A 19,337-nucleotide genomic window follows, 5' to 3' on the forward strand; every position below is an offset into this window, starting at 1 on the left:
AGGTACAGCCTAGCTGGGGGAGGCAGACAATAAACAAATGAGTGAATGTTTACTACGAGCAATGGCATGAAAGTGCGATGGAGAGGAGCTTGCGACAGCTGAGAGGCTGGGTGTGTGGAGGCAGGCACTGCTGGTGGACTGAAGGCACTGTGATAGCGGCACTTTGAGCAGGTTTGAAGGAAGTGAAGGAGTTAGCCTTTGTTGTGGCACTGTGGGATAAAGCATTGAACCGCAAGGTCAGTTGAAACCATAAGGTCAGCAGTTTAAACTCACCAACTGCTCCTTGGAAACCCCCCCTATAAAGGGTTGCTATGAGTCAAAACTGACTCAATGACACTTAAAACAAAAACAATCCTTGCAGGGAAGAACACTCCAGGGATATTCTAGCTGGAACAGCAATTGCAGAGTTCCTGATGCCAAGTGTTGTTGGGATGTTTGAGGAACTAGGAAAGTTCTTAGGGGTGAAGAGAGGGAGAGAAGAGGCCCAGGAAGTCAGGGAGATATGGGGTGTGAGGAGATCTACTTTTAGTGTGAGCAAGACAGGAACCCTGGAGAATACTGGGCAGAGGAGGAACAAGATCACTCTGACTAATCAAAAATCAGTCTCGTTCTTCATATAGAAAATCTAGGGGTATGTGTTTGTCTTCTGAAAGAGTAAATACACCACTCATCTGCCACTTGGTCGTATTGTGGTGGCTTGTGTGTCCATGTGATGCTGGAAGCTGGTATTTGAAATAACAGCAGGGTCACTCATGATGGGCAAGTTTCAGTGGAGCTTACAGACTAAGACAGACTAAGAAGAAGGTGGACCACTTCTGAATGATTAGTCACTGAAAACCTTATGAATAACAGAGAAACATTGCCTGATATAGTGCCAGAAGATGAGCCCCTCAGGTTGGAAAGAACTCAAAATATATCCAGGAAGAACTGCCTCCTCAAAGTAGAGTTGACCAGAATGGCATGAATGGAGCAAAACTTTCAGAACCCTTATCTGCTGATGTAACATCACTCAAAATGACAAGAAACAGCTGCAGACATTCATTGATAATGTATGAACATGGACTGTACCAAGTATGAATCTAGACAGATTAGAAGTTGTCAAAAATGAAATGGAACTCATAAAGGTCTATCCTCAGCATTAGTGAACTGAAATGGAGTGATTCTGGCCATTTTGAAATGGACAGTCATTATGCCAGGAGTGACAACAAATTAAAGAGGAGTGGCATCCCATTCCAAGTAAAAAAGGACATCTCGACATCTATCTTGAAGTACAATGCTTTCTGTAATAGGATAATGTCCATACACCTACAAGGAAGACCAATTAATACCATTATTATTCAAACTTATGCACCAACCACTAAAGCCAGTGACGATGGAATTAAAGAATTCTACCATCTTCTTCAGTCTGAAATTGAACAGTCAAGATGCATTGATAATTATTGGTGGTTGGAATGCAAAGGTTGAAAACAAAGAGGAAGGATTAATAATTGGAAAATACGGTCTTGGTTTTAGAAATGAGCTGAAGATCACACAATAGAACTTGCAAGACCAATGACTTCTTCATTGCAAATACCTTTTTTAAGCAACATAAAAACAACTATACACAGAGACCTTACCAGGAATCAAACTGACTGCATCTGTGACAAGAAATGATGGAATAGCTCAATATCAGCCAAAACAAGGCCAAGGGCCAGCTGTGGGGAACCAGTCCATCAATTGCTCCTATGCAGGTTCAGACTGAAGCTGAAGAAAATGAAAACAAGTCTACAAGAGCCAAAATATAACCTTGAGTATAGTCCACCTGAATTAGGAGTCAACCTTAAGAACAGTTTTGATGCATTAGATACTAATGATTGAGATGTATGATGGCATGAAGATATCATACATGAAGAAAGCAAAATGTCATTAAGATGACAGAAAAGAAAAAAAAAACAAAAAAAAAACACAAAATGGATGTCAGAAAGAGTGAAACCTGTTCTTGAGCATAGTTGTTGTTAAGTGCCATCAAGTCACTTCCAACCCCTAGAAGCCTGTACTGGGTTTCTGAGGCTTGGTTGGTGAACTTGAACCGCCAACCTTGCAGTTCAAACTGACCTTGAAGTAAGCTAAAATGACTGGAGGAAATGAGGATGTGAATGAGCTGAGTAGAAAATTTCCAAAAGGCAGATTGAGAAGATAAAGCCAAGTATTATTAAGAATTGTGCAAAGACCTGGAATGGAGTTAGAAAACCAAAAGAGAAGAACATGCTCAGCATTTCTCAAGCTAAAGGAACTGAAGAAAAAATTCAAGCCTCGGGTTGCAATATTGAAGGATTCAGTAGGCAAAATTGAATGATGCAGCAAGCATCAAAGTAAGGTGGAAGAAATACACAGAATCATTATACCAAAAAGAATTGGTCGATGTCCAGCCATTTCAAGAGATGTCATATGATCAAGAACTGATGGTATTGAAGGAGAAGTACAAAATACACCTAAGGCATTGGTAAAAAACAAGGCTCCAGGAACTGTTGGAATACAAATTGTAATCTCTCAACAAACTCATGCAGCGCTGGAGGTTTTGAAAGACAGATATCTGGCCAACCTATTGGAATAGATCCATATGTGTGCCCATTCCAAAAAATGGTGATCCAACAATGCAGAGCAATATCATTAATCTCACACGTAAGTAGAATTTTGCTGAAGAGAATTCAAAAAATGGTTGTAGCAGTACTTCAACAGGGCACTACCAGAGATTGAAGTTAGTTTCAGACAAAGGATGTGGTACTAGGGATATCATTGCTGATGTCAAATGAATCTTGGTTGAAAGCAGAGAATACCAGAAAGATGTTTACTTGTGTTTTATTGATCATGCAAAGGCATTCAACTGTCTGAATCATAACAAACTGTGAATAACATTGTGAAGAATACTTATTCCAGAACACTTGATTGTGCTCATGAGGAACCTGTACATAGACCAAGAGGCAGTTATTCAAATAGGACAGGGGGATAATGAATGGTTTAAAATCAGGAAAGGTATGTGCCATGGTTCTATCCTTTCACTATAATTATTTGATCTGAGTGCTGAGCAAATAATTCGAGAAGCTGGATTATATGAAGAAAAACATGGCAGCAGGATTGGAGGAAGAGTTATTAACAACCTGAAATATGTAGATAATACAACCTTGCTTGCTGGAAGAGAAGAGGACTTGAAATACTTACTGATGAAGATCAAAGACTGCAGCCTTTAGTATGGATTTCACCTCACTGTAAGAAAAACAAAAATCCTCACCACTGGACCAATATATATGACATCATGATAAATGGGGGAAAGATTGAACTTGTCAACGACTTCATTTCACTTGGATCCATAAGTAACACTCATGGAAGCAGCAGTCAAGAAATCAAAGATGTATTGCATTAAGCGGATGTGCTCAAAAGACCTCTTTAAAATGCTAAAGAACAAAAATGTCAATTTCAGGACTAACATGAGCCTGACTCAAGCCAGGGTATTTTCAGTCACCTCATAGGCACACGAAAGTTGGACAATGAATAAGGAAGATCATAGAAGAATTGGTGCATTTGAATTACAGTATTGGAGAAGAGTATTAAAATTACCATGGACTGCCAGAAGAATAAACAAAGCAGTCAGAATGCTCCATAGAAGCAAGAATGGCCAGACTTCGCATCTCATACTTTGGACATGTGCTCAGGAGGGTCCAGTCCCTGGAGAAGGTCATCACAATTGGTAAAGTGGAGGGACAGTGAAAAAATGGGAGGCCCCAAACTAGATGGGTTGACACAGTGGCAGCAACAGTGGACTCAAACAAAACAACGATTGTGAGGATGGTACAGGACCAAGCAGTGTTTAGCTCTGCTGTGTCTAAGGTCACTGTGAGTTGGAACTGCCTCAGTGGCACCTTACAACAAAAAACAGACATATGAGGGACTTCAAAATGTTTGCAGAAAAATCCCGTTATCTTTTCATCCCATTTTCCCACAAACTTCTTGAAACCCCCTCTTATTTCCCTATCTTTACAATGAATTATAAAGTAGATTTATTTTAATGTGAAGTTCAGAAATGACCCAAGGCCTTTTAGACACTGTTCGCAAATGTATGAATCAACCCTTTGGCCAAGGGAGAGGTGACAAGCGGACCCAAGCCACAGCGTCTGTGGGCTGTGAATTCCTTCCGAGGATGCTGCCACTTAGAACCTGCCACCAGCCTGCATTTTGGGCTGGGGAGAGGTGGTTAAACAGATGTGGAGACAGAGCCTCAGTCCTTGGCAACAGGCTGCACCTTTGAAAAAGGCAAATATTTACAGACTTCACAGCACCAAGTCCCGCTAGCACCTACTGTGAATTAAAAGCTGGTTCATTGGAATGGAAGGCAAGTTCTGAGCATGAAGACTGAAAACTCTCCACTGACCTCTCACAGCATTGGTGTCTAGTGACCCTCATGATCATGTTGGTAAAGGACAATTCCTGTGGTGCTTCCAGTTTTTGACATTCATCAACGTTTGTCTTTGGGAGTGACAGGAGACAAGAATTCTGATTTAAAATGGGTGTCCTCCTCCCTCAGGCAGTTCTTGTAGGCGTTATGTGGCATCCTTTGGATGGTGTCTGGCTTCTGAATGTCTGTTTGGTACACAAGTGTCCTGAAAGTGCTAAACTCCTGGGGCTTCTTTGAGATTTGTTTCATTCTTAACAACAGAGGCCTTTGCGGTAAGTGGGCTGGGCTATCTCATTCCTTAGGAGGAATTGCCAAAGAAATTTCAAAGGTTTTGAAATGAGAGCAGACAAAAAAAGATGAGCTAGAGTGCTTTCTGTTTACAGTGTGAACTTAGTAGTAAAACAAACAGTGCTGTCGAGTTGGTTCCAACTCATAGCAACCTTGTATACGGCTTCATAGGAACAGCTGGTTTGAATCACTGACTTTTCAGTTGGCAGTCCAGTGCTTATCCTTCAACGCCACACCTGGACTTCTACATACGTATATATACAAGTTTGGCACCCTTTGCTTTGTAAAGTAGAATGGTAAAAGTGCAATAACAGAAGTCAGCATTTCATTTTTATGGGGGTGGCAAGGATGGGTAATAAATAAGACCTTGTTTGTGATCTCATCAGTTCAATCCATCAGCCTAATTTAGCTTGAAAAATGAGTTGGAGGAAGTAGTACATTTCAGATATTTAACTAGTGACCAACTCTAGATTGACCTTCTTGAAGGAAATATTAATAATTATGATGGAAACCATTACATTTTATCCCTCCACTGAATCCATCCGACTTGATAGATGTCACACGCCTTCTGTGAGGCACCACACAACATCAGCTCCTTCTAGAACTCACACTCCCAACCATAGGAAGCTGACAGGGGAAGCCTCTTCATTCATGCAATCATGAATGTTCATAACCAATTGTGATTACCGCTCAGTGTGAGGGACAGTGATCAGACAGACTGAGGAAACCCTCCAACAGTCCTAACCCTCATCTGTCTCTTCTATGCTCCCTGTTTTAGAGTGCTATAGAAAACCAGTGACGTTGGTGGATGGATGGATGGATGATGGATGGATGGATGGATGGATGGATGGATGGATGGATGGATGGATAGAAAGAAAGAAAGAAAGAAAGAAAAAGAAAGAAAGAAAGAAAGAAAGAAAGATAGATAGATAGATAGATAGATAGATAGATAGATAGATAGATAGATAGATAGATAGATAATGTGTGTGTATGGAGAGAGAGATTTGAGAGGAGCCCCTCTCTACAAGCGAGCTTCCTGCCTCAAATCACAGTTCTACTTGTGCCATAGGCTGGGAAGCCCACAACTCTGCATTGTGCGCTTGCTCTTGTCTCTGCTGCTGCCGCTCTGCCCCTCCTCTGGTGTCACAGCTTTTGGTCCCTGGGTCGAGGAGGTTCCATGTACAGGGGTCTTGGGTTCTAAAGGACACATTCCACTCCTGGTTCTTCTCTAATGGCAGTGAGAGTCCTCCCATTTCTGCTTCTGCAAGGATTTATTTTATATCCATGTTAGAGTTCTAAGTTTTCATAATTAACTTTGTTAACAACACTCACAAGTCAATCATACAGACCATCAGCATCTTCCCTCAATTTCTCCTACCCAGGTCCATCAGGTCCAAGTAGTTTGGTGGACGTTTACAAAGACTGTGGTTAGAAGAGACTTTAACTCATTCACTGCACCTCAGGAGGAAAGGAGAAGCTGAAGATGGGTGCAAAGTGAGCCCCATAGGAGAATGGCTATTCAGCTAAGGATGCTTCTGCCCTTAAGGTCCAGCCCTGACCGGGGCTGGAGACTGGCTCAGCCTCTTTTTAAAAGCATGGCAGTGACCTCTGCTTTTCTATGACTACAGAAAGCTTTCCAGGAAGCTTTTTCAATCATAAGCAACTGTGCTCAGTGTCCTTGTGTGTATAGACTGGCACTGCTGAAGAGCTCAGGGACTTGTTTCTTTTCAACCCGTTGGACTTACAGGAAATAAAACATGTCAGCCAGGAAATGTTTAGGGGTTAGAAACAATTCCATATTGGACAGAACATTCCCTTGATGGTTCTGCTCTACTGGGAGAGAAGGCCTGGAAGCCCGGGGCAGACCAACCTATGGTTCCCCAAGTGCTCTTAGAACAAAGCTGGAAGTTCTAGAAGCTTAGCAAGCTGCTGGGCCCAGAGACCACTCACCACTGCTCCCAGACACCATTGCAGCCCTGGAAGAGGGTCGGAAAGGACTCAGGAGTGACTTCCTGACTTCCAGCATGCTACACTTGCCTTCTCCTTCCCTGACTCTCTCCCAGTGGCCTTTGTTAGCTGTCCTGACTCCACCCACCCCGTTAGGCGGACTTTCCTCTCAGCTCTGCCCAGCCCCTCCTCTCTTGTCAGGAACACCTGAAGCTGGGGACTCCCCAACAAGCTCCAGACATCGAGCCCCTCTCAGGGCCTCAGGGGTCTTTCCTGAGCTGACTTCAACCTCACAGGACCTGCTTCTCCACTCCCACACCATCCTCACACCACACTGAATTCTTTACTGTAAGTGTTTGGCTTGGGGAAAAGGTTAGTAAATTCTAGAAGAAACACCTACGGAAGTGACACGCATAGCGTTAAGGCATATTAGTGACTGCCATTCAGCAGGTGCTTTTTGACGCCAGGCCTTTTCTTTGCATATGGGTCCACTCGTTGCTGGAATCTGTCTGTGCCCATCTTCTTCATACATTGTCATTATTCAACTTACTGCCTGGCATGCCCAGATTTGACGTCTTTAAGGTGAATCAAGAATCTAAGTGCCAAATCCTTGGGCATTTTTGCCACCTTTTCCTAATCTATTATACTTGCCTTGCCCGTAGTGACTTTACTGATTTTTTTTTAAAGCGTTCAGTATTGTTTTGCTTAGAAACATCATTCACACTGGAGTCATGTATGTATAGCAAGAAACAGGTTTGGGACATGCCCATGATGGCCATGAGTGGGGGTACACCCAAGTATGGGTTTACACCGAGTGTGGTGAACTAGAGAACAGCCTCCCAGCCCTGAGCATTGAATGCTTTACAGAGGGGAGGGGAGAACCCGGTGGAGCTCAGTAAAGAGGGTGTGCTACACACTTGCTCCAATCCTTCATAGATCGTCATTTGCTCTTTCTCTTCTCAACCTGTGCTCACACTAATCCCCCTGCAAGGACTCTCTTCTCACTGTTTCCTGATGATCTTTGCAGTCTCAGCTTAGTTGTCCCTTCCTCCAGGAAGCTCACCATGCTCCCCTCAGGTCCCTCCTTTGTGTTTTGGTTGTACTCCCTTACTTCCCCATCAAGGAACTTACAGAAATCCATAAGCCCTTGTCTGTTATCCACAGTGGGTCCCTAGCACGTAGCACAATATCTGCCATCATGTAAGTGATCAGGAAATATTTGGGGAAGTTTAACAATATGATGGCACTAAACTGTCTGTCCACAACACTCTCGACTTGTCTGCTTGGTTTGATAATTCATTGCAAAGGTCACACCAAACTCAGACACCATACACATAATTCTGGAGTTTATCAGGGAAGTTGGTGGAGTTGGTTCCAACTCATAGCAACCCTGTATAGGGTTTCTGAGGCTGTAAATCTTTACTAGAGCAGAAAGCCTCATCTTTCTCCTGCGGAGAGTCTGGTGGACTTGAACTGCTCACATTGCAGTTAGCAGTCCGATGCATAACCCACTGCGCTTCCAGAGCTCCATATTAGGGAAGTGAACAGATTACAATAAGGACCAGGAAATACTCAGGGCACAGTTGTTCCAGTCAGCTTCTGGTAAGTGCCCACAGGACACACCACTCACTATAAGCCTCAGCCTAAAGGCACTCAGTCCTAGCTCCCTGCTTAGGTCAGCAAACCTAGCTCCCCCACGCAGTTGCCTGCACTTAGATGTTTGGAGGAACCCCACTCTACCAGCAAGCTTCCTGCCCAAAGTCACTCAGCTTTACTTGCTCTGAGGGCTGGGAAGCCTGTTGCTCTTGGTTCCGCTGCTGCTGCTCCTCTGCCATTCCTCTGATGTCACAGACTTCTGTCCCTGTGCTGAGGAGGTTCGATGCGCAGAGATCTCAGGGTCCAAAGGATGCATTCCCCTCCTGCTTCTTCTTTAATGGTAGTGAGATCTTCCCCTACCCCATGCTTCGGAGATGGCTTTTTTTTTTTTTTAATGTTTTATTGTGAATTATGTGATAGTTTACATGGGGGAAGATTAGTTTTACATTCATCCTATCGTATATCATTTCATTGCCATGGTTACAATCCCCTCAGACACTACAAGCCTGCCTCCTGGTCGTCAGCACACAGCCCCTCTCTGTCTCTGTGTCTAAAGTCCCCAGCTGCTCCATCTCTCCACGTCATCATCTCTGCATCCATGAGATGGCTTATTTAAAACTCCTGTTAGAGTTTCAGGCTTTCACAATGATCTCTGCCAACATCAACAGCTCATGGCTGTTCCCCTATCAGTGTCTTCACCCTCCTCTCTTACCCAGACCCAGCAGGGCATAAATGTTGTCTGATGGGCATTGTAGACTATGGCTAGAAGTTGTTGTTCTTAAGTGCTGTTAAGTCTGTTCCAACTCATAGAGACCCTGGGTAGAGTTTCCGAGGCATGGCTGGTGAGTTTGAACTGCCAACCTTGCAGTTCAAACCGACCCTGTGGTCCAGGGCTTATCCTACAGCGTCACACCAACTCATTAGATAAGTTACTAACCAAGGAAAGAAGGGAGAAGGGAGAAAGACCACATAGGACTTGTTCCTCAGAAATCTCCTAGACCATAGGATGAAGCACACTTAGCAGACGATGAAGACCTGAACAGTGGTTGTAGTAATACTCGTAGTAATGGAAGTGGCAGTTGTTGTGGTGTTGTTAAGTGCCGTCGAGTCGATTCTGACCCATAGTGACCCTGTATAGGGTTTCCAAGGAGCAGCTCGTGAGCTTGAACCGCCAACCTTGCAGTTCAAACGGCCTTGCTGTCTGACGCATTAACCCACAGCGCCACACCAGGATACCGGAAGTGGTGGTGGTGGTAATGAAAACAAAACTGGCACCTCCACCAACACACTGCTCCCTTCTGGTACTTGTGGGCTTCTCGTGCTTTTGAAGGTCTTCAGATACATCATCCCACGGAATCTGTGCCCACTCCATGTCTGCTTTACCCCTGCGCTCAATCACGCTGCTGCCCACCATATTCTGATACCTGTACAGCTTCTCTCATCCCTGCCTTACGTCATAACTTCTTTCATCCTGATCTGCACATTCCCTGTGCTCACCTGATGTGACACTTCCCCACATCCAGAGTCCAACCCATTGTCCTGGCTCCAGCCCCACCACTCCTTCGTCCCAGTTCCCATGCTGAATCTTAATCTCCATTCCACTCCAGGACAGAGGAGAACTTGGCAAAGAACGTTCTTGGAACCCTCAGAGATTATCCGCTTTTGCCCTTATCCCCACATGGGAAGCATCTAACAGCAAAAGGGGTATTTCCTACAGAGGGAAAGCACCCCCAGTGGCTAATGAGAACAAGAGTTTTATTTTTTTCCTATTCTCAGTACGGAACTGCCAGCCCTTCAGGAAGAGAGAGAAAGGAGTAAGCTCTTCCTTCTCCCAGCTTTTAGCCGGGCATCGTAGAGGAAAGTGCTTCTGGGAGAGATGGGAGGAGTGTAGATCTGGCAGGTGTTAAGTTTTCTGGATTTCATGTCTTCTGATGTTAGTCTTGGCGACCTTAGCATATCTGCACACAGCGACCACAGCATGAGGGCACAGAGGCCCTTCTGAGCAGGTGACTGGGGCACTGAAAAATACTCCAGCATCTGAAGAATCAACTCTAGAATTTGGGAAATGTGCTTCTGATGCCCAGCATGCACCCCAGGACTGTGGACGCTTCCTGAGCTGTGCTCCTACAAAACTATACTCACCCCACATGGTGGTTGAATGTGATTTTCTTTCATCTACCTTTTTTGAGTTGGTTGCTTCTTTTCATATCCTTTAAGATAATATTTCTGCTAGAATGGAATATACCACCAGGAATACATCCAACAGAAGAGGAGGCACATCAGGATCCTAGATGATGTCAGATGTTGCCTGGTTAGAAACTATAACTGTCAGACTCAGGAGGGAAAGCTGATTCGATGAAAGTGGTTCATTCAGTCAGTGTTGGAGCTCCTCGTGTATCTTTTGGTTCTCTGAATGGTGCTAACAGTTAACAGGCTTGATTGCTAACCAAAAGGTTGGCAGTTTGAGCCCACCCCGAAGAGCCTTGGAAGAAAGGCCTGGTGATCTGTTTCCAAAAGAGCACCTCCTTGAAGACCCTCTGGAGCAGTTCCTCTCTGTACACAAGATCGCCTTGAGTCAGAATCGACTTGGCTGGGTACTCTGAGTGTGACTGTGGATTCTGGTCTGAAGCCACAGGGTCTAACCTACAAGAAATGGTTGGCTTAGAGCATGAGAAGGAAGCTTCATATAGACGGAAATCGGGTGGTGTTGCAGCTGTAGAGCGCTTGCTCTTGTTGCTTTCCAGAAGGGGTTGGGAAACACTGTGTACCCGGAGACAATGCTGCCCTTGTGACCCGAAGTTCTCTGGTACTTTTCCCTTTACTGTTATTTTCTTCCTGGGGCAGATGTTTACATGGAAATGTGATCCTTAATTCCTTCGAGATTCATCTCCCTGCTCTTAATTCCTCTTTTGAAGTCATAATCTTTTGTGTAATGCTTTCTGGTCACCTGGACTCCAAGCTCAGTGTTACATGTCACAGCTGGGAAAATTCTGTGGACTTCTGACATTTGGACATAAAAGAATCAGCTACAATATTTGGAGGCACAGACCCGAAAGTGGTCAGTCCTCAAGGCCTGTTGGAAATGAAGTTTACTTGTGTGCCATTCTTGATCTCCTAGCATCTGACTTAATTCTCCCCAAAATACAGAAGCACACACAGTAGGTAAACAAACCAGTTTCTTCTTGCACATCTCTGTTAGGATGCTTATAATGAAAAAAGTTGCAAATTCCCAGATAAACGTAACAGTTGGTCACAGGGGACTTGCCTTAAATGTTGTTGTTTTGGGCCATCGAGTCAATTCCAACTCATAGCAGCTCTGTGGTGGCATTGTTAAGTGCCATCAAGTCCGTTCCAACCCATAGCAACCCTGTATAGGGTTCCCAAGGAGAGGCTGGTGAGCTTGAACCACTGACTTTGTGCTTCAAACTGACCTTGTAGTCCAGTGCATTACCCACAGTGCCACACCAAGACTCTATATATGATAGTAGAATCACCCCATCTTAAAGGCTGTAGTCTTTACAGGAACCAATCACCCGGTCTACTCCTCTCCTATGCAACTGCTGATGGGTTCAAACTGTCAACCTTTCGATTAGCAGCTGAGCTCTTAATCAGTGTACCATAGGCCTCCTCTGCCTTTAGAAGGTGCTGCTGAAAGTTGCCAGTGTTGAAAACAGAGAAGACTAAAGCTTGCCAATTGTTGATATTCGCCTGCTCTAAGTCCTGGAATCCCTCTCACACTACGTGAGGCAGAGCTGCCGTGGCCCCTGCAGAAAGTGGGAATCTGTGAGATCTTTGGACCTGAGAGTGAAAGCCAACTGCCTAAAGACACTGCCTCCTTCCACTCTTCCTTTGCCCTCTGCCGTCCAGCTGCTTCTTGAGAACAGCCAACCCTACAGGAATGGTTGGGAACAGTGCTTATTCGGAACTGTTCATTTTCACATGTGCATGAGGACCCCACGATGTGACGGCTCATGTAACGGATGACTGCAGCCCATCTACTAAAAGGCATCTCGTGGTTGGAACTTTGGAAAGGAGACTTGCATGTCACTTGTATTTATATTTTCTCATTCTGTCCAAAATGCCCACACAAATGTGGTTTGGAAGGAGGGACGCATTAGCAGTGAGAATGGGGAAGTGTAGTAATGGTAAGTTAGTTGGGTTTCTTCAACACAGTCCTTTCCCTATGTTGCAGAAGACAGTGACATGAAGTGACAGGAGCGGTGAGGAGTGGTAGGCTTTTGTCCTTGTGGACAGAAGGCAGGGATGAAGAGCCTCTATCTTTCTGTCTGAACAGGGCCCAGTCTGAGCTTTAGTGGAAGTTTGGAGGTCTAATATCAGACTTTCATGAGCCTGGGACCTATCTCCCTGACCCACAGGCCAGCTTGGAAAGCCACCTTAGCAAACCTGGTTGAAGAAGATGTCATTGGTAGCGTAAACAGGGTGCACAGTCACCCCACCCCACCCGGGATCCGATTTGGACTGCCCTTTGTGTCCTTTGAGCTGTGACAGAGAGCACCGTCATGTCTCCGGCAGCCATCACTAGACCACCATGCATGGGAGCACATTGCTCATGTCTCATGCCTCATCAGTTGAAGCATTTAGAATCTGGCACATAATCAGTCCCTAAATAGTATTGGTTTGCGTCAGTTCCTCTGAGCATTTCTGGGGTCCATGTGTGAGAGCCCAAGAAACCCAGCTGGTGTTTAGGAGGATGTGATCATGAGTCATTTCAATCCTTGGCCCTCAAGTCGTGGACATGCTGCTTCTGCCCTTTCAACAGCGGACAGGTAGTTCTGTTAGGCTTCTTCAGAGGAACTGAACCAACAAGAGATACAGTGGATACACATGAGTTCACTGTGCACACTCTGGGTAACAGGCAGGGCAGTGGAGACAGAAGGGATCGTTTTTAAAGGAGGGGTTGCTTTAACATGAACAGATGCTATAGCAAGTTGAGGCTGAAGAGGCAAGAAGAGCCTGGTTTTCCATGCCAGGGAATCTGAGTTTTCCTTGAGGGATGTTGTTGTTGTTAAATGCCATCAAATTAGTTCTGACCCATAGTGATCCTGTATAGGGTTTCTGAGGAGCAGCTGGTGAGCTTGAACTGCCAACCTTACGGTTCAAACTGACTTTGCAGTCTAGTGCATTTAACCCACAGCGCCACACCAGGACTCTTTGGGGGCGTGTAGGCAATTTAATAATCAGAAGCTAAAAGCAAGATCCCAAACCTTGATGCATTGAATATTGAGGGTCTTTTTTGCCTCTAGTTTTATTATATTATGGGTGGAAAGATGGCAAAAGTAAATAAATAAATTCTATATATGATGTATATAAATGGTGCTAAAGAAGGATGTTGTTTTCTAATCCCCACCACACACTCATTTCTCCATCTTTTCATCAACAATTCTCTGTGGCAAAAGTTATTCTCAGATACCTAGATAAATACTTTTGAGGCATTTATTTTTTTATGGTTTTTTTTTTGTTGTTGTTGTTTTTAAAAGGTCCCTATGATGTAGCGCTTCAGGATAATGCGCTGGACTGCAAGGTGAGTTTGAACCACAAGCTCGGAGGTTCAAACCCACCAGCTGTTCCTCGGAAACCCTGTACAGGGTCGCTATGGGTCGGAACCGACTCGACGGCACTTTACAACAGCGGCATGGTTGCATAAGAGCATTGCGCAGAACTATTAACAGAAGTTATCTTTATAGCTGGAAGGGAGGCTAAGACTGATTATGTAATTGTTCCCTTCATTTATTCTCTAAGCCTAGCTTATTTGCTGCTGGCATATAAAACACCTAATGACTGTTAGGTCATTAGAACATGAAGTAGAAGATGTATGAGTTCATCTCAAACCCCCAACAACAAAGATGAAAGTTCAATGCCTGATAGGCTGATTTGCATTTTGGAGGCAAAAAAAATGACTGTTTTTCTGGCTCATCAGTCCTTGGCACCATTGCTCTGGCATTGTTGACTATGGAACGGAAATCGAGGGATTCTCTATGGTAAAACTGAGAGCCCAGCCCGGACCACCGCGGACTCTCCACTGTGCCTGCTCCCACGGCAGCGCCTCCTGAGAGCAGGGGTTCATGGGTGCTCACCTGTGACTTTTTAGATGAGGGGAGGTGGCACTGCTCCCCTCAGGGAAAGCTTGGTCGCATTTTTTGAAGCAAGCTAAACACCATCTGGCAGAGGAGGTGGCGGGAGTGTGCAAACACACTACTCTGAAGTCAATGAATCCTTAATGCCTTTTTTTTTAATATGAGAGTCTTTGTATTTAGTTTGTTTCTTGTTTGTTCTTTGTTTTGTTTTTGTTTTTTAGAATAGTCCTTATCAGTGGCAGAAGATCCTTCTGTAGTATCTTTTCAGTGCTGCCGTATCGTGACAGTACCCAAGCCGGGTATGTATATACATGCATGCTTCGTTGTTCTCTGGGTGGAAAGTTCTGGCACTGCTCTACATGGTGTGCCGCCCTCTCCATTTTCAAGAGTGTGCCTTGCTTTGACTCCGCAAATTCAGTCTTCATTAATGTTAAAGGAAAGATGTTCCGCTTTCTTTTCAGCCAGAAAGCGTCCTTGGTTTTGGCATGCATGCATGTGTGTGTCTGTGGCAACGCCATTGCCTGCTATTTCTGAATGTGCATTTTGTCACCTCTGCCCATACTGTGAAGCCAGAGTAGGCTGTGGGCACCACTTTCCTGAGGGCCATGGAGACTGTTGGAGAAAGGTAGGTCAGGAAAGAAATCAGACCCAGCCCTGTGGCCGCTCTACCTCCTTGCATCTTGGGCTTGGGGGTCAGGAAGCTGACCAACAAGCTGGAGATGCCCCTGCTAAGAAGTGAGAAAGCAAAGTGGTACCAGGAACAGATTATGTGTGATTAGCTACAAACCAGAGGGCCACTCTCCACTCTGCAAGGAGCCCCTCATTTCATTCCAAAAACAGTAGGAAGTGATGACTTGTCCTTACAAAGCCTTCTCTCCATTTCGCTGCCCCGGAGTCTGTGCCGTTTCCTCATCTGAATTGTGGCTCACCTACCCTCTCCCCCTTTTCCCTGCAGACCTGGTGCTCATCCAAGTGGTGTCGTTGGTACCTAAACCAGTTATCAGTGAGTCCATTCTAATTCATGGCAACCAAAGGTGTATCAGAATAGAACTGTGCTTCATAGGTTTTCAGTGGCTGGTTTTTTAAAGAAGTAGATCACCAGGCCTTTCTTCTGAGGCTCCTCTGGTTAGACTCAAACCACACAGCCTTTCCGTTAACAGTCAAGCATATTAACCGGTTGCACCACTCAAGACAATTCACTATGTAGGGCTGTCGGGAGCATTGTAGGATGCTAGCTGCGGCCTCTGCTCACTGAATATGAATTGCCCACATACTACCATTGCCCCTTCCACAGGACAGTGGGGTCCCAGTCCCGATTCACAAGTTACTCATCTTTCATCTTCCATGAGTTGTACCCCTGTGGTTCCTACGCACCACTGTCTTCCCTTTCCTCTACAGACCTATCAGACTTTGACGTGTTCAGTTCATCAAGGTTCATACTCATATTCTAGACTGTCAGCTCCATAGGGCAGAAAGTAAGACATCTTTGTGGAATCCTTACCCAGCCATTTATTTGCTATGTGTCATAAAAAGCAATAGTAATCTTACTATTTATTGAGTGCTTACCTTGTACTGGCCCTTTGCACTGTCTGCATCTTAGAACAACTTTGCAAAGTATGTATTCTAGAAAAAGTAGCAGTAAATCGTATAGCTCAGAGGTTAAAGGATAAGCTTGGGATGGCTAGTGGGAAGGCTTTCTTTACCTTATCAACCTGTCATGGCCCCGGGTTTGGCTGCCCATAAGGAGCGGGCTTGTTTCTTGGGGAAACCAGCTGGCATCAGCTCAGACCTGGTGCCTATGATCCTTTGGCCAGTTTATCTAATTACAGATGATGGGCCCAGGGCCCAGATGGCAACCAGCCCATAAGCATACCTCCAGCAGGACCTGAGTCATCAGTAGAATGCTGCTTAACTAGAACTGGAATCAGACAAGTGGAATTGAAAAATTGAATGTGTACGATACCAGACACAAACAGGCTGATGCTGGACTCCTTGAGAGGGTGGTCTTCTTGGTGAGACTGGACAGTTCGGTTTGCTTGCCAGAACGTCCTCTCACCTAGACAGGGCTTGGATAAGCACTGCCAGTGTCTGCCTCCTTACTTCCCTTGCTTACCTGCACCCTTTCTAATCGACACAGTGTTTATTTAGACACATCCCATTCATTCTTTTATTGAGTGCTTACTATGTGACTGAGCATTAGGGTGAAGTCAGTGAAAGGCGGAGCTGGTTCCTGCTCTCCTGGAACTTATAACTTAGCCTGGGAGGAAAAACATTAAAATTAGACCTATGATTAATTATAGCTTTAAATACAGTAAGTCCCTGGGTTACGAGTGTTGTTTGACTTACAGACAGACAATTTATACTTGCCTTTTAAAATTACATAAATTTACCCTCATTTTGAAACAATTGAATCAACCCTGCTTCATCTCAGTCACCTGCACTATGAGTGCAGCTTTTAATAGAGCCTCTTCTTGCATTAAAATAACACTAAATAAGTAAGGACAGTATGCACCTATTCCGTCTTGTCTACAAAGCCAGCTCATAGACACACTGTAAGAAGGGATCTGGGAATGCCTGTAATGATGTCCAGGCAGGTTACTGTCTAGTCTTACTGTCTGAGGACTTGTTTCTTTAAGAGAGTTTGGCTTCTTCGTGTTTTCGTCTTTGAAGTATTAGTTTTAGTTCCCTTCTCAGAGTCATCTCATGTCCAAGTTTGGGGTCTCCTCACTATGGTGCCCAAGCACTTACCTCTGCTTTATAGATAAGGTCACTGATCCTTAATAGTTGAGGTCTCAAACATGGACTTTGTTTCCAGAGCAGAAATTTGAGCCCAACTCTGCAGCCCTGGGTTTTTCCAGGCGAGACAAGTTCCATGTTCACCAAAAACCTTCTGTGAAATGGACCTTTTATAATCTCTGCCTCACAGAGCTTAACAGGACTCAAGGCTGACTGAACAAGCTTCCTAATGCAGGAAGACATGGCACAACATAAGTGTGGGTCTCACTTTTAAAGGACCCTGTGTTTCTTACAGAAAGAGCAAAGTAGGGGTCAGTGTGGGGAACTTCCATTTCCTCTTCTAGAGAGTGGGGATGGTCAGTGACTTCCTTGCACAACTCATTTGAAGATGATAGCATTTTTACAAAGCCAGTAGGAATCGAAAAAGTTAAATTACCCTGGAAAGATGACCAAAACCATCCAGACTCAGCATCTTTGTGGATCTTTATGACTCTGTGTTTTCAAAAACCTTGGGACGTTCTAGCTGGACGGTAGCTAGTGATAGGGTCCTGGTGTGTGTCTGTCAGTGCCTGGGTCTCCTTGACCACTGTTTTGTGTCTCCTGAGGGGGTCATGAGTGCAGTCATCTGTACTGCCTGTTGGCCCTGGATGGAGAAGAAAGATGAGTGTGTGTGGCTACAGCTGAAAGGTGTCTTTGAGGGGGAAGAATTAAAACCCAATAAAATCAAAAGCAAACTCATTGTTGAGTCAGTTCCAACTCATGGAAACCCTAAGTGCTGAAAATCTTTATAGAAGCTGACCTCCATATCTTTCTCCCGTGGAGTGGCTAGTGGGTTCGAACAGCTGACCTTTTAATTAAGAGATAGGCGCTTAACCCTGTGCCATCCGAGCTGCTACTCCTCACTGTACCCACTGCCATTGTGGCCATCCTGTCAGTTCTGACTGTGGCAGCCCTTTCCACAGAGTTTCCAGTACTGCCAGACTTTTTGGAAGCAGACTGCCTCATCTTTCCTCCACAGAGCAGCTGGTGGGTTTGAACCACTGACCTTTCAGTTAGCAGCCCAGTGCCTAACCCACTGTGCCACCAAGGCTCCTTCAGACCTCCTCTGAATTTTACAAATATGGACACTCCAGGTACAGAAAGCTTAATTTTCTATAATAAATAACAACTGGATTTTCTGTTGCACTTAACAGAAGAAAGAACACGCCCCTTTCCGCAACAGATTCTACTTCAGTCCTTGCATAAGAAACTAGCCCTTTGGTCATTTAAACGAATATATATTTTCTGTGAGTTTTGTGTACATCAATAAAAAAAAGAAGGAACAGAGGGAAATACTGTTAACCGATGGTACATGGAAGGGATTGTACTCATTGCAGTGAAACAAAATATGATTGGTTGAATGCAAAACTGAAGCCCTCTCCTGTAAACTATCACTCAATTCACAATAAAAGTTAAAAAAAAAAAAAAAGGGAAGAAACGAGGAACACAATCCAAAATGTACTAATTTATCATTGGGATGAAGAAACATTTTACTTTATTTCAATTTTTAAATCAGCAAACATCCTATTTATCAAGAATTTCCATCTACCATAGTAGTCTTTGTTTACTAGGTCAAGTAATAAAAGCAGTAGGTCAAGTAATAAAAATTAGGTCAAGTAGTAAAAACATCTATTCTAATAAACTATATGGTGTGGCGCTATAGGATACGCACTGGACTGTAACCACAAGGTCGGAAGTTCAAACACACCAGCCACTTCTTGGAAATCCTATATAAGGTCATTATGATTCAGAACTGACTTGAAGGTAGGCACTTAACAAAAACAACATATACATATAAAGCTATTTTAATACGTACATATTGATGAATACCTTTCCACTGTAGAAAATTTATTTAAGCTGGAGCTCTTTTGGGGATTAGAGACTCACAACCGCAGCCCAAAGCGTCTCATTACAACCCTGTCACCCTTGCTGTGCTTCCGCCTCTTGACTGACGCGACATCCAAGGATGGAAATCCCACCTTTGAGCTAGACTTAAAGGCCTTAGCGCAAGGAGATTCGTGTTTAACAGCGACCACACAACCACCACTTATCTGTCTATCGTGCTGTGGTAGTTTGAATTGCTGTGATTCTGAGGGCTATGCCACCGATATTTTAAATAACCAGCAGGGTCACCCATGGTGGACAGGTTTCAGATGAGCTTCCAAACAAAGACAGACTAGGAAGGAAGAGTGACAAACTACTTCCGA

The 19,337-nt window shown here is 44.4% G+C and overlaps 1 protein-coding gene across 1 annotated transcript in view; it reads left to right on the forward strand.

The window, feature by feature from the left end:
- CABLES1 (Cdk5 and Abl enzyme substrate 1) overlaps positions 1-19,337 on the forward strand; it is a 139,740-nt gene that overhangs the window by 80,239 nt on the left and 40,164 nt on the right. The window contains exon 4 of the mRNA XM_006835117.1: positions 14,577-14,654. Within this exon, the coding sequence (XP_006835180.1) occupies positions 14,577-14,654 (78 nt within the window). The remainder of the gene's footprint in view (positions 1-14,576; positions 14,655-19,337) is intronic.

This window comes from Chrysochloris asiatica, unplaced genomic scaffold (genome assembly GCF_000296735.1).
Source record: "Chrysochloris asiatica unplaced genomic scaffold, ChrAsi1.0 scaffold00015, whole genome shotgun sequence".
Taxonomy (NCBI): Eukaryota; Metazoa; Chordata; class Mammalia; order Afrosoricida; family Chrysochloridae; genus Chrysochloris; species Chrysochloris asiatica.